The sequence below is a fragment of the Embiotoca jacksoni genome, unplaced genomic scaffold (assembly GCF_022577435.1).
Source record: "Embiotoca jacksoni isolate LCO1_2020_lvr unplaced genomic scaffold, fEmbJac1.0.p SCAF_3, whole genome shotgun sequence".
Lineage (NCBI taxonomy): Eukaryota > Metazoa > Chordata > Actinopteri > Embiotocidae > Embiotoca > Embiotoca jacksoni.
The window spans coordinates 7,021,715-7,037,236 of record NW_027185381.1 but is presented as its reverse complement, the minus strand read 5'-3'; the positions used below and the strand labels follow the sequence as shown (position 1 = coordinate 7,037,236).

At 44.6% G+C, this 15,522-nt stretch overlaps 1 protein-coding gene across 1 annotated transcript; it reads left to right on the top strand.

Moving 5' to 3' along the window:
- The first annotated feature begins 1,037 nt into the window (after positions 1-1,037).
- ireb2 (iron-responsive element binding protein 2) lies at positions 1,038-14,656 on the top strand. The gene is made up of 22 exons (XM_069162030.1): positions 1,038-1,083; positions 3,458-3,544; positions 4,252-4,417; positions 4,717-4,854; positions 5,021-5,257; positions 5,643-5,712; positions 5,939-6,122; positions 6,441-6,580; positions 6,798-6,969; positions 7,186-7,286; positions 7,517-7,633; positions 7,792-7,951; positions 8,298-8,433; positions 9,593-9,677; positions 9,775-9,931; positions 10,299-10,423; positions 10,726-10,830; positions 10,975-11,117; positions 12,485-12,632; positions 12,798-12,920; positions 13,754-13,939; positions 14,047-14,656. Exons 1-22 carry the CDS (start codon positions 1,059-1,061, stop codon positions 14,155-14,157), a joined length of 2,916 nt encoding a protein of 971 aa, XP_069018131.1. The 5' UTR covers positions 1,038-1,058; the 3' UTR covers positions 14,158-14,656.
- The last annotated feature ends 866 nt before the right edge of the window (positions 14,657-15,522 follow it).

Genomic DNA, 15,522 nt, shown 5'->3' with positions numbered 1-15,522 from the left:
TACTGTCACGTGGGATCTTTGCGAAAGCACTTTTAAAGTCACAGTCAGTCATTTATAATTTCATAAGGACGTGAGCAGACGGGACCAGTTCCAGCCCCTAGGCCCCGCTGCAGGATAAAGATAGTTGATTGATGGATGAAAAACAATGTTACATTCATTAATAAAGTATTTTTTCTTAAGAATTTGTTTCTGTCTTATCATATTTATTTTTCTAGTGGCTGTAAATTCAAATGTCTCCCTTTTCTTTTGTGTTGACCATAAGGTTTAAAGTTTGAACTAACATGAAGGATGCAGTAGACCTAAGGGGATCAATTGCATGACTCAAACTTCACACTTATGCTAAGATTGAACTGCATATGGCACTACATCTAACTAGATCTAAACAAATATGGCTGTGCAACAAACATGTTTTACTTTTTCTACGTATTTATTTAGATAAATATTCAGATTTTATTTAAAAGGTAAGTATTATTACTCATTATTATTATTATTATATTATTATATTATTATTTCATGCAAGGATTGGAGACTCTCTTACATACATGTCCATATTTTGGGTATGACGATTGAACTTTGATGAATACAAGGAGCTCCACGACAACTCAGAAAGTTCAATCAGGTGATAAAGACAGTGAAAATGGAGCTGAAAGCTCCAGAAAAGCCAGTAAGTGGACCTTGAGTTTCCCTAAGTTAATTTAATTTAATTTAATTTAATTTAATTTAATTTAATTTAATTTAATTTAATTTCCATACCTTTTACAAAGGACAATGAATTTAGTTTTAGTTGTAATAGCGTGAACATGTTCCAGAATGAGTATGTAATTCCTTGAAAGATGACGCATAATAATGCGTCCATTTGAGGCTGTTCAGGATTTAAAACGTCTTCATCTAAATGTTTTGTAAAAATAAATGTTTTATTTTTATTTTGTGGCCAACGGGTGAATGGGCGTGGCCAACGGGGGGAGTGGGCGTGGCCTCAGATCCCTGTGCTCTGATTGGTCGGCTCCGTGTTGCCTGCGCCGTAGTGAGAACGGGTCGTGTCGGTTTCAGAAGTCATCATGGCGCTCGCTTCCCCAGTCAAAGGTAAAGGGATGTCTTCTGCTAACCTTACATAACAAGCTGCCATCCTAATCCACCTTTTTACCCTGAAGGCACGGACGGGGTTTTAGAAGGCGTCCTCGCCGTGAAAGGAGTTGTCATTCGCTTTTAGTTAACGTTACGCGAAGCGTAACCGGCGACACAGTGTTGAGACGGAAAAGCTAACGTTAGCTAGCACAACTGAGGACGAGCTTCACTCTGCTCACGAAGACTCGACTGAAGCCTTCATTAAGAGTAAATTACCTTGTGTTTCCTTATCTCTTGAAGACGTCCCCCCCTCCCTCCCTCCCTCCCCCCTTTCCTCCTCCCCGGTAGCTCGATAAGTCCTTGTTTAACGAGAGTGGTGCTTGACGATAAGATTCAGCGTTAGCCGCGGTTAGCTCCGCGGCCGCCGTCCTCACGGAGTCACCGGGACAAACACAAACACCGACACATATATGGACATGTGTGTTTCTACCGGGACGAGGTTTCCGTTTGATCTGTTTGATCTGTAACGTCACAGACCTCAACGACACTGACCGGGAAATCAAACTCCGTCCAGTTGTAGTTTAGCTTTGAGCTGGTGTGTTTTTTTTTTTTAATAATAATTTGCCTTCAAGCTGTCAAACAGGAATAATATTGTGTTCAACGTCGCCTGCTGCTTTATCACGGAGATTTACCTCCACGGGATTTCTCGTCGAACCAGCCTGTGTTTATTAACGATGTTGTTCCTCAAATAGTACATAATGTACTGTGTATTTTCCATCCAGCCCGTTTTGCATTAGATTCAGGCTGATAGTTGTCAGAGGCCGCCGGGTCTGACCGAAGCCACAGTGAGGAAGGGAAACGTGAGGGTCGGGTTGTGGTCACGTGAAGAGTAAGTAAACATGAGCGTTATCAGCAAGCTGCTTGTGAGCTATCTTACCAGAAGAAAGCAAAATGTAGCGCGAGATGTTCCACTCATTTTTGACAAATCTACGTAGGATATGTTTTCATTGAAGTCCTAGACGTGTTTCAGTGGATGTGGCTGCACAAACTACTTACTGTGCGAGTATTTGATGGAACCTTTGTTTTAAAACTAGGTTTTGTCTTCCTGAGTAAATGTACAGCCTTTTGTTCATTTGCCCTCTTCTCCTCCTTCTCCTCCTTCTCCTCCTCCTCCTCCTCCTCCTGGTCGTCCTCCTCCTCCTCCAGCAGCAGCAGCGTTCTTGCTCTTGGTGCAGTGCCGCACCACTAGTGAACATGTCTAGTGGAAATACTGCAGATGAAGAAGATAGGAAACCCTTAGTGTGTCCATCACATTGGTGTATTATCAGATTCGTAGGAATTTCACTGAACCGTTTTATATGCCTGTGTTTACATTTATTTTCAAGTACGTGACGGGCTCTTACTTTTTACCTCTGTGTCTTGAACACTTTTTGTACCCACTGAATGAATACATGCAAGGTTTGTGAAACTAACACCACAAAAGATACTTCATATTTAAGATTATGGCTATTTGGCCTAGTCCAGGTGATTGTTTGCAGTTTCTGTTTCATAATGTTCAAAAAAAAGTGTTGCTTTTAAAGGTAGGAACCTGAGAGCTAAAGTTACAGTACGACGTCCTGTTGAGAGCCCGCTGAGTGCCGCGTTGTGCCAAGACTCCAAAGACCACTCAGTCCAACGGGGTTCAACACGTGCTTTTACACCAACTCTTAAAGCAGAATTTCTTCATCATTCAATGATACGACCTGGTTTTTCTCGCTCCCAGCTTCTGGTTCAAACTGTCCACCTATTGAGTCTGTACTGTCATCTAATCCAAATCCTGCTATATTAGTTTTATTTATGGAAATGGGACAATTTCTTTTACTGTCACTGATATTTTACCGGGCTGCAGCAATCTCTTGAGGTAAAGGGAACCTCATTCTGCATGTGGTCACTGAACAATGATTAAAGACAACTAAAGAAGTAATGAGACTGGAAAGATATTTTTCAGGTCATTTTTTTTGGGCACTGCATTTACATTCCTCTGTAACCAATTTTTTTTTATTGCTGAATATCCGAGAAACAGATTCAGACTGACTGCACAGCCACTAATAACTACTAATAATCACCAATACTATATGATGTGTAATTGTTAAAATGTAAACCTCCTGCCAGTTTTTTAGACATGGCTGAAGCCTCATCGTCATTCATTTCTTTTGAGGAGGTAAATGTAAGTAAAAGTAATTGGCCTTTTGTTTATGCCACTGGGATTATTTAGTAAATCTCTCAGATTAAACCTGGCTTCTCTGTAAACGCAACACATACAAACACACTCGTGGAGTGAATCCATCTGCGGGCTGGAATTGTAGTTGTAGTGTTTTAATACATGTTTATTATGTTTATTTCTCCTCTGCAGAGCACCCGTACAGCCGTCTGATCGACACACTAAAAGATGGCAGCATCAAGTTCTTCAATCCACATAAATTACGTGATCCAAGATACGGTGAGTTCAGGGTCCTCTGACTAGCGAATACTGCAAGCTAATATGTGTTCAAGGACATTGCACAATAAAGATCTGTCAGTGTGTTGAGCTTCACACTCACTTAATAAGATTGTGTACCGCTGGTGTGAGTAAACATGTGTGCATGTGAAAGATCTTAAAGAACATTTGTTAATATTTGAGATAAGGCCCGTTTACACATCGGAAAGTCTGGACCAATGTTTATGTTAATGTCACGTTGTTACATTGACATTAGTTTGTAGATGGCCATGCGTCACACTTCTCTGTTTGAACAGAGGAAAACGAATGAACAGATGAATTTTGTTGCACTCATTTTATGATTATACCAGTGTTACTACCATCAGACCAAATTACAATGAAATATTTATTCTCCTCGTCTCCCATTTTTACTCTTCTGGGCCTTTTTCTTTTGTTATTGTTTAACAGGTGACGGGAGCCTGCCTCAACTGTCTGTAATTGGTTCAAAAGTCTGAACCATCCAGAACATGTTGTCAAGTCTAGTCTAGATAACACATTTATACACAACAAAAGTGACCTGCGAGATACCTTGAGGGCCCATTTCGGGTGCTAATCTGTTGTCATCGTATATTCTGCCTCTTGGCTTCAGTTTGTCGATGAAACTGAGACACATTGTTTACTGTGGGAAATTAAAGGGCAACACCCTTTTTTTTTTTGTTTGCTCTGTATAGACAAGCTGCCTCTATCCATCCGTGTCCTACTGGAGGCAGCAATTCGTAACTGCGATGGATTTTACACAAAAGAAGAAGACGTCCAGAACATCTTGGACTGGCAGCAGCAGCAGAATAACGCCGAGGTGCCGTTCTCTCCCGCTCGAGTCCTCCTGCAGGACTTCACGTGAGTTTCACAGGGTTTCACTCCAACACCAGTTCTCAATGCTGGAAAACATGACATCCTTCACTTTCCCTTTAATTAGAGAAATCCCAGTGGATGGTGACGAAATGTGGGTGAAAACATGTCAGCCACCAGCAATTAGTTTATCAGATCTTGTGTCATTCTGAGCTTTCTTTACGTTCTTTGACAAGTTATTTATATTATAAGCTTTGTAAATGAAAAGCAACTTTAAGTTATGCAGTGATTTCCTGTAAATCCCTGAAGAAAGGTTTATTTTTTTTCCCTCTGCTTTCCTCTGACAGTGGTATTCCTGCCATGGTGGACCTGGCAGCCATGAGGGACGCCGTGGCCAAACATGGTGTGGATCCTGGCCTGGTCAACCCTAAATGCCCCACAGACCTCATCGTAGACCACTCATTACAGATCGATTATAGCAAATGGTGTGTTTGCTTTTATCTTTTCCTTTTGCATATCGTGAATCTATAATTGAATCTATTATTTTCATATGAAGTTGAATTAGTTAAAAAAGTTTTGTGGCCATTATTACTTTAAGCAAGAATGCCGATCTGCTTCATTAATTCTCCTTTCTTTATATTTCATCCACAGTGCCATACAGAATGCTCCCAACCCCGGCGGAGGGGACGGTCCAAACCAGAGCCAGGGCCCTGCCCGCTCCGTCCCCTCCAGGCCTCCGTCCAGAGGGGGCTCTCAGTGTGGAGGCCAGCGGAGCTCGTGCAGTAAAGGTGCCTGCAGCGACCCTCCAGCCTCCCCAGGTGGACCTTCTGTCCAGCAGATCGAGAACACACCTCTCCTCTGCCCTTTCCACCAGAAGCCCGTCTCTGAGTAAGTTTTGGAGGGCAAGCGGCCGATGATGTGCAGAGAGTAGACAAACAATCAAAAGTAAACAGCAGTGAAAAACAGACCTCAAATCTGAGATTTTCTGTGGAGAGGATGTGAGTAGTTCTGCTTTTGTCCCATGTTGTTTGCTCATTCATTTGCTCAAAAGACCCCAAAATGCAACAAGTGCAACTATGAAACTCCATACATTTTCACAGACTCGCGTTTGTCCTATGTTGAACTATATTTTTTAATGATTCACATAGTAACGAATTGTTTTAACACTTTCAAAAGATGCCACACTCATGTTGAATGACTTGACATATTGTTACAGACTGACACAGAGTTCTTACTCAGCATATTTACTGTGGATTTGTTCTCTTTTTTGCAGACCTGAAACAGCAGTGAAGAATCAGGAAATGGAACTGAACAGAAACAAAGAGAGGCTTCAGTTCTTTAAGGTACTTTTGGGGCATACTTCATGCAGTCTTTACATCAAAATTAATATTTTCATGAAGAAGAAACTGGTTTATAGCTTACATTAATAAATCGGCCTGAAAAAGTCTCCATTTTGAAAACATACAATATGAAAAAAGTCTCCGTCAGAGAGCAGAACAAAACTGTATTTGGACCCGAAACAGGACACTCGGTTAAATGTTAACATTCTTCGTTTTGTTTATCAAACAGTGGTGTTCAAAAGCATTTAAGAACGTGAACGTGGTTCCTCCGGACGTCGGTGCCGTCCACCAGGTGAACTTGGAGTATCTGTCCAGGGTGGTGCAGATCAGCGATGGTTTGATCTACCCCGACAGCGTGGTGGGAACCGACTCCCACACCACCATGATCAACGGCCTGGGCATCCTGGGCTGGGGTAACACGTTTTCAGATGAACATTTCTTCTCCCACTTCTGTTGTACATTTGATCAACCGGTCGAGTGGAACATGTGTAACGTGGGTCTGTGTTGGTGCGACTCCTCCGAGTAGTGACTAGATGGTTCAGACAGACAGAAGAAAAGGCAAAACACAACTGTTAGTTAGAGGACATCAAAAACTGCTTAACTGAATGGAGAAAGAGGCTTTACTGGACGTAACCCAGAGTCACTTTGCAATGCAAATCGGGTAAACCACTGATCTCTGTTATTTTAAAATACTCCTAGTTATTTTTGTTCATGCTTCTTTCTTCCACCAGGTGTTGGAGGAATTGAGTCAGAAGCCGTGATGCTGGGCCAGCCAGTGTCTCTGACTCTTCCTCAGGTGGTGGGCTGTAAGCTGGTGGGCTCCATTAACCCTCTGACCACATCCATAGACATCGTCCTCGGCATCACAAAGGTAACACTCTCTAAACTTGGCATGTTTTAAAAAAAAAAATACTTTATATACAGAAGGACGACACGTCCCCACTTCCTGCCAGTCTCCAAAAGTTTTATAATTGCAAACTATAGGAATCAAAAAGGGTAAACATCACATGGTATAAAACTCTATTCACAAAACCACACTCATCGTGCCTTTTAAAGTTTCCTGATGTATCCTTGCTTTGATTTTTCAGCACTTGCGGCAAGCCGGGATCGCCGGGAAGTTTGTTGAGTTTTTTGGACCTGGCGTGGCCCAGCTGTCCGCCCCCGACAGAACCACCATTGCCAACATGTGCCCGGAGTACAACGCTACAGTCAGCTTCTTCCCCGTCGACCGAGTCACAGTCAAGCACTTTAAAAAGACAAGTGAGTCATCCAAGCACTACTGTTGATTCAAAATATTTTCCTTTACAGCTTTGCAGCACAGCGTACCGAAGCAACTTACATTTTCTACCTGACTTTACTGGGTATTTCCTGCTGTGTGTCCATGTCCAGGAATAGTAGTTGTAACTGCAACTGTCACCATCGCCACAACGTCTTTCATGGTGTTTTAAGTTAACGTGTCATGATTTGCCCTCCCAGATTTCACCCAGGAAAAACTTGAATTGTTGGAGTCTTACATGAAGGCTGTAAAACTTTTCCGAAGCTACGAAGACCCCTCAGAAGACCCCGAGTACTCGGAGGTCAGTCTTATATCTGAATCCGAGCGCCTCTGCCTGCCGCTACAGTAGCTATTTATGTGAAACGGAGAAGTTATTTCTTTTTGAATGGGACATTTTATTTAAACTGGTAGTTTGATTTAAAATGGAGTCGGTCCTAATAGCTCTAACATGTTCGGGTGATGAAGTCGCAGACGTAGAGAGGTGCTTCTTTTCATAATGAGCAGAAATAGAAACCACTGATCTCTGTGCAGGTGATTGAGATCAACCTGAGCTCCATGGTGCCCTACGTCAGTGGACCGAAGAGGCCTCAGGACAGAGTGGCCGTTAGCAGCATGAAACAGGACTTCAAGAGTTGTCTTAATGAGAAGGTAACAACAAGACTCTCATATTCATGTTGACTATTATCCTCAGTTGAAAGTGTGATTTAGGTGAAGCAGATATTTGGGGATTCTGCGGGAGTCGTAATTCCCGGAGATGCTGCTGACGCATTGCTGACATCAAGTGTTTGCCTTTGGTCCGTCGTCAGGTGGGTTTCAAAGGCTTCCACATCTCTAAGGAGAAGCAGGAGACCTGCGTCCCGTTCCTGCACTGTGGTCAGGAGTACCAGCTGACTCACGGCTCCGTGGTCATCGCTGCTGTCATCAGCTGCACCAACAACTGCAACCCGTCTGTCATGCTGACCGCAGGTACCAAAAATGAATCCGAATATTTAGATCTATTTAGAAATATTCCCTCATTTCAGTTGATTGTTAATTTTCTACGGTCAGTCCATTTTCCTCTTCTGACATTTCAAATAAGCTTCTAACTTTATCAGCCATATTGTGGATTCAACATACACTCATTTATTTATTTATTTTTAATCCCACTTTCTAAACTCATCAAAGACATTTTCATTTCTGCTCGAAAGCATCAATCAAATTATATCGCTCTTCTGTCACTCATTAAAACTAATATACTGCTTTGTAATATCTCTCTGTGTCGCTATTGACTCGGTGCACATCTGCATAACACATCTGTCTTTGTGATTGACAGGTCTCCTGGCCAAAAAGGCCGTAGAGGCCGGGCTCGTCGTCAAACCTTACATTCGGACCAGCCTGGCTCCAGGAAGTGGCATGGTCACTCACTACCTCAACACCAGTGGAGTCCTGCCTTACTTTAGCCAGCTGGGGTGAGCATGTGTACACAGTGACGACGACACGCACACGCACGCACGCACACACGCACGCACGCACGCACGCACACACACACACACACACACACACACACACACACACACACACACACACACACCTAGGTAGCTACAGGGCAATGACCTGAGATGACCCAGCATTTGACGCTTTGATCCGGTTCAACCTGCACTTGACCAGTTTACTTTGACTCAGCTTTGATTTTGAAAGAATTAACGCGTTTCTATAACAAGTTTACTCTTTTAAAGCTTAATATTTTATATAATCTCTTAATGCAGTCTTTGCCTTATGTAAATAACGTTTTAATGGCCATCTTAAAAGGTGCTTTATATACAGACTTGTCTTGCCTAAGGATGACGAGTGTTTGATATATTGAAATTGTACAGTAGATTCTTGTAGACCTCACAACTATGAATTGTATTAATCTGAATTGTGTTGTGCAGTATGCAAAATAAGTCTGTATGTAAAGTCCTTTCTAAGTTCATAGTAACTACTAGCTGCTGTCTAGACAAATTGGTGATTTACTAAACTAGGTTTCACCCTTTGACTGCCTATAAAAAAATGGGTGTGTCTTCCTTGAGGTCACCCAAAGGTTATGGGGATTGACTCCCTTTTTGAGCCGGCGCCATGTGGCCATTTGAGGAACTGCAGGCTGCTGGCTCAGTCTTTTTTCAGCCCTGGAGATGGCCACTTGTTTTCCCCCTGAAAACATAAGCAATGTGTAAACAAGCTGCTAAGAACATCTGTAGCGGTGACACGTAAACAGGATGTAAGTGTGTAACATAACTGCTAAATAAGTATTTTAATAGCCAAACAATACTTTAAACTTTACTGTCACTACTTTTTGAAATGCAGGTATGACTTAAATGTATTTATATATTCATACAAGGAGAAATATGTTGCATTTGAAGCTTTAGCAAGAGCTTTTATGACAAGATAATTCCATATTTTAGCAGTAATGTGTGCAGGTCTTTTCATGTAGTTTAATGACATTAATCTAACCCCGTACCGGCAATGTGGTCTGACGGTAAAACATGACTGAACATGTGCTATTTATTCCTGTCAAATACAAGCTTTGTGTGTCAAAAGTGGTGACACAAAGGAAACGGATTTATAACTGCGTTGTCTTTTCCATGGCAGGTTTGAGGTGATAGGTTACGGTTGCGCCACCTGCGTCGGGAACACGGCGCCGTTACCAGAAGCCGTCGTGGATGCAATCAAGCAGGTGAGATCCTCGTAACGCTCATAACGCTCCTCCTGCAGCTCTTTAAAACAAAGTGCATTCGACAGCGGTCAGATCTCAATGATGTGCTCTGTTCCAGGGGGATCTGGTGGCCTGCGGCGTGTTATCCGGGAACAGGCACTTTGAAGGGCGCCTGTGCGACTGCGTACGTGCCAACTACCTGGCCTCCCCTCCCCTGGTGGTGGCTTATGCCATTGCGGGCACTGTGGGAATCGACTTCGACGAAGAGCCTTTGGGTAAGGAGGAGCTCTCTTCAGCTGTTTCTCTCGACGCTGCAGATCACCAGGGGATTGTGGGCAGATTATAATCTGAGTGAGCATGAAGTGATTCACCGTCAGCCACAGAAGAGGTTAAAACAACAACAGGGTGAGTTAGTGGAAGTACTGCAGTGGAATAAACACGGGATGAACCACAAAGAAGGATCCTTATTGAATATTGCTTTCGTTTACTTTCATGGAAGATGTCGATTTTCTGCTTTTACCACTGCTGAGACGCCAACATCTAAAAAGCTCTCTGTGAAGAAGGCTGGACAGACGTTGACAGAAAGAGCTGTGCGTCATCATTTTCCTGATCCTAACATTGTTCCTGTTGTTGCTTAAACAGGTGTGACCTCAGAGGGGAGGGAGGTGTACCTGCGTGATATCTGGCCGTCCAGAGAGGAGGTCCAACAGACCGAAGAGGACACAATCATTTCCTCCATCTTCAAGGACCTCAGGGGAAGGATGGAGGTCAGGTTATTCGTGTATAATTACACCGTGTCTACACAGAAAGCATAGCATGAGCAGCACGTTAAGCAGCATCTCGGTGTGTGTTTACGCGGGAGGTGTTCAGGTACAGCGTTGGGCGTAGGTCACCTGCGTTTTTAAGCCCAATATACAATGACTTTATTTAAATGGAGAAAAATCAACTCGAAGCCCTAAAAATACACTTCAGATGATGTGAAATGATTTCTGTGTCGACACAGTGTTCTCCTGCAGTCTTTCCTCCGTGTGTTTTAACTGAGTTCAAATGTTGTTGCGCTCTCCTGCAGAAAGGGAACACCTTCTGGAACAACATTGACTGTCCGGACTCGGCCGTTTTCCCCTGGGAACACAAGTCCACATATATCCGTTCACCGTCTTTCTTCAGCAAGTTGGTAAGCGGTCTGAACCTCGACGTGAACAGTCTCGGGCCGTATGCGGACCGCAGGGGCTCTCCTGGCCTCTCCTATATCGAAGAAACACTGCCGCTGTCACCAGGAGTCGGCCAGTAAACAGCTGCTGTGTCTCTCCTGTCTCAGAGTAAAGAGCTGCCCGTCCCCCAGTCGATAGAAAACGCTCACGCCTTGCTGTTCCTCGGAGACAAAGTGACCACGGACCACATCTCACCGGCCGGCAGCATCGCGAGGGCCAGCGCTGCTGCCAAGTACCTGCTGAGCAAACGGTCAGTGTCAAGCTTCCTCACTCATGAATCATCATTTTTGCTGACCTAACTATTGTTCATTCGAGTAAAACAGAGGTGCACCGTGACGAAAGTGTCATTTGGAAGTATTTGTACTTTCCTTGAGTATTTCCATTTGATGCTACTTTGCTTTTTCCACTCCACTTCAACTCCATTTATTTTAAAGCATTAGTAGCTTTGTAGATGCAGATTTGACACTGTTGATTTTACGACGAGCTTTTATAATCCGACACATTGTTAGATTAAACCAGAGGTTTCCAAACGTTTCAGTCTCCCGACGTCTTACAAACAGCGGTGTGTCGTCGAGGTCACAACCTGCGTCTCGAGTTGTTAACAGCGCCACCAAATAGGGATTTTTTTTTTTTTCTTCCCCCCCATTAAACTTCCTAGATGGTTTCATTTCGATAAATATTCTCGTGATCCAACATCTCACCAAAAATCAAAGATGAGAGAAAAAGTCTCAAAAAAACTGAAAACAGATTGGTGGATCAGAACTTTGTGGTTTCTTCGTTCCTCTCCCAGAAATCACGACAACTCCTCACGAGTGCCTTCTGTCTCTTATACCGTTTATGAAGAAGTTCAAACTGGCTCCACCTGCAGCAGAAACATGCTGCTGACACACTGATGCTTCACTGTTCATCATCTAATGATGTCATATATAATAATCAATCCGTCGGAGGGACCAAAACCAAACTCTTACTTTAACACGTTAAGTACATTTTACTGCTAACACTCATGTTCTGATACTTAAGTGGGATTTTTCATGCGTTACTTTTACTTGTGGAGTATTTTTACACGGCAGCACCGATACGTTTTCTCAAGTGAAGGATCGGAACACGTCGTGATGATGAAACGATTTTATACGAACGCTTAGAGCTCCCAAAGCAGCGACTCGGCACAACTTTTTACTCGACGAGGTTTGATGGTCCCGTTCATGAAGTGACCCGCGAGGACGAAACGGCAGTTGGTGGAAAGTTTCGAGACTTCAGCACGTGTCGAAAACACGATCTGAGCTCGTACGTGGTGAACATCCTGCGTCGATACTCTCACCTGAAACACTTCATCTTCTCTCTGAAAGTAATGTTTAATGGAGGCAGAGATCATCCAATCAAACATAATAAACAGCATTTGTTTACCTTGTAAACAAATGTTATGATATTGAAAACAGAAACTGTGACGGACACGGAGCAGAATATTATTAACGTGACACGGCTGCATAGTAACAGTGAGAAGGTAAACAGACATGACGGCCACGTATGACAACAACCGCGGTGACAACGGGCACTGAGGACGTGGTTGTTTACCGCCGGACGCTTGTTTATTCATCAGTGCTGCATGTTGTCTCTCAGGCTGACGCCGCGGGAGTTCAACTCGTACGGAGCTCGCCGAGGGAACGACGGCGTGATGACCAGAGGAACGTTCGCCAGCATCAAGCTCCAAAATCGATTCATCGGCAAACCGGGCCCGAAGACTTTGCACATTCCTTCGGGCCAGATGGTGAGTAGCAGCACGAGCCGGACATCGCTGTGACCTTCGACCTGCGGCCCCTGCGTGGCTCCGGGTTCGGGGCAGACTAGACGGCGTGTTGTTTCGGCCATGTCAGACCCGCTGCTGATAACCTGTCTGTCCTCCTGTCTGTCTGTCTGTCTGTCTGTCTGTCAGCTGGACGTCTTTGAGGCGGCTGACCGCTATCAGAGAGACGGCGTTCCCCTCATCATCCTGGCAGGCAAAGACTACGGCTCTGGAAGCTCCAGGGACTGGGTCGCCAAAGGACCGTACCTGCTGGTAAACTACAGCACACAGTTCCCTTCCACACCAAGTTCTCCATTTTCCAACCTGAAAATGAACAACTTAATGTTGTCTATGTTTGAAGACAACACGTTTTTAACGGACCGTCTCAGCCAACGTCCTTAAAGGAAAAACAAAAGCGCCTGCTGATAATCACTGAAAGGCGGCATGACGTTCATGAATCACGAGGTGAACGACCTCAGCGAGTCTTTTACTGCCATTTCACCGGATGCAGGCTGCGACATGTTACACCGAAGGAACCGGACGAGATGATGTAACCTCAAAGAAACTGACGAGTTCAGCCGCTCTGCTTTTTTTTTCTTTTTTTTTTTTTTTAAATCACCTGACAGTTTATAACTGACGTGATCAGCTGACTTTGCTTCGAGCTGATTGGCTGTTAAAAGAGGTGATGTGCGTTACATTGTGATTTGTTCAGCGGGAGGCGACGTCCTCAGCTGGTTTGAGTCCAGCTGAAACGGGACAGTTCACACTGCTGCAGCTTCTGAAACACTTTCACCTCGTGGCAAATCAAAGCTCTGATAATCGTCCAACTGTCTGCTTTGAGTCCATATTTCTAACACGACGCTTCACCATGTTTCATCGGTGCATATTAGACAATTGGTCAAATATGGGCAAATTTAAAAGTTCATACTGCATTTCAGTGAATCAGACGCGCTTCTATTTAGTTGTCCATGTTGTCTTAAGTCTGAGGAATAAAATATGGCCCACAACCCGTTTTAAGAGTACGGGAATTTAGCACGTGGCCAAATTTCACTGAACACATTGAGCGAGCCGTCGGTTGACCCTTTCGAACACGTGTGCGGTTGCAGGGCGTGCGTGCGGTCATCGCCGAGAGCTTCGAGAAGCTGCACAAGAAGCAGCTGGTGGGGATGGGCATCGTGCCGCTCCAGTTCCTGTCCGGCCAGAACGCCGACTCGCTGGAGCTCAGCGGGAAGGAGAGGTTCAGCGTCGCCCTGCCGGGGAGCCTGAGTCCGCTGCAGCAGCTCACGGTCAAGGTGAGCTGCGCCGCCGTCACAAGCGTCCTCCCGCCGCCGGCCTCCGCTGGGAAACGTGCTGAATTCGCCGGTTCGGTGACGGATGTTGTTTCTGCGTTCTCTTACAGACCAGCCAGGGGAAGTCCTTCCTCGTCACCGCGCTGTTCGACACCGACATGGACGTTAACTTCTTCCAACACGGGGGGCTTCTTCGATACGTCGCTCGGACTTTGCTCTGAAACGGCCCGCGGCCCTCCGATCGTGCACTGCAGGTCCTTGAACAGCAGCTCTTCATTCGACGTCTTCATCATGTACAAAAAAAAAAAAAAAAAAAAAAAAAAAAAGAAGGAAGGAAGGAAGGAAGGAAGGCGGACGCTGGAGCTGGATTAACGTCCCGGGACGTTCTCCTCATCAAAAACAAGTGGTGACATTCACTCTGTAAAGAGAACCTAGACAACCTTTGATCATAGTTGTTTTTTTTTTGTGTTTTATTATCGGAGTACTGAGAGGACTGAGCCAAGAAGAAATGAATCCCGCTTCTGTTAAACTCATGAAAACAATCCTGCCTCTGAAGGCTGACACGGTGCTCGGTACGATGGCACCAATGCGTCGCCGCTTTCTCACAACAACAAAGTCAAAACTATTGCGCAGCGTTGATGTCACTTCCCCATGTTTCTTATTGGGGCCCCCAACAATCTTATGTAAATTAAAGTGCTGTTCTTATTTTCTTTAATCAAACCTTCCAATACAGTCATCTGTCTTTTTATCGTGGGGAAAAAAAAAACATGACATTCTTCTTCTTCTTTTTCTTCTTGTTACCGGCGTCACTAAACTCCCGACGTGAACACGGCTCTGTCCTCTGCGTCACATTAAAGGTCCCTTCAAACACTTCTTCAGCAGTAACAGACGAGCCGTTCGCCCCGTTTTCCACTCTTGGTGCTCAGCTCAGCTCGGCTCACGGAGCGGCTTCACGTTCCCCCCTGCAGACACGAGCGGCGTCGTCTCGTCGTCTTTCCTGACATCAGTCTCTCCTCCCTCTTGACTTCTTGGATATTCCTAAAGCTCCTTGCATGAGGAGATTGTCAACCATCACCTGCTTGATTGCAGTTTGAGCTGAATTTAAAGTAAACCTGCCGCCTATAAAACATGATCCATCCCAAGTCACACGTCTTCAGGTTCTGGACTGGTTTTCTTCTTCTTCTTCTTCTTCTTCTTCATGCCGGCTGTTTGATTTGATATCTGTTGATGTTGGAACCAGTGTCGGTTCCGGTTGAAGAGTTTCCTGCTGGACTAAACGGCACATCCTGAAATCCTCCTCCTGGCGAAAACATGATCTGCGATGTGGACTGGAGCCTTTAAGCGTTTGTTTTCTGCAGAGCATGATGCTGTGTGTTTATGGTAAGTTATCAGTCGACGCCTACACGAGTCTGTAACGTTTCAAAACCATTAACTGCCTAAAAAAAAAAAAGAAAAGGAGCGGAGGCGAGCGTCCTTCGTCGTTTTGGGCGCGTCGTGAACACGTCGCGGTTTCTGCGCTGCTTGATTTTACAGGACGCGTCGGGTCGTCGGCTCGTTTTTAGTGCTTCGGCGATCGCAGGATGAAA

Coding starts and splice junctions, on each gene's coding strand:
- ireb2 (XM_069162030.1), top strand. CDS start 1,059: ATGGCGCTCGCTTCCCCAGTCAAAG. Junction 1,084..3,457: donor GCTCGCTTCCCCAGTCAAAG/GTAAAGGGATGT, acceptor TCTCCTCTGCAG/AGCACCCGTACAGCCGTCTG. Junction 13,940..14,046: donor TGCAGCAGCTCACGGTCAAG/GTGAGCTGCGCC, acceptor GTTCTCTTACAG/ACCAGCCAGGGGAAGTCCTT.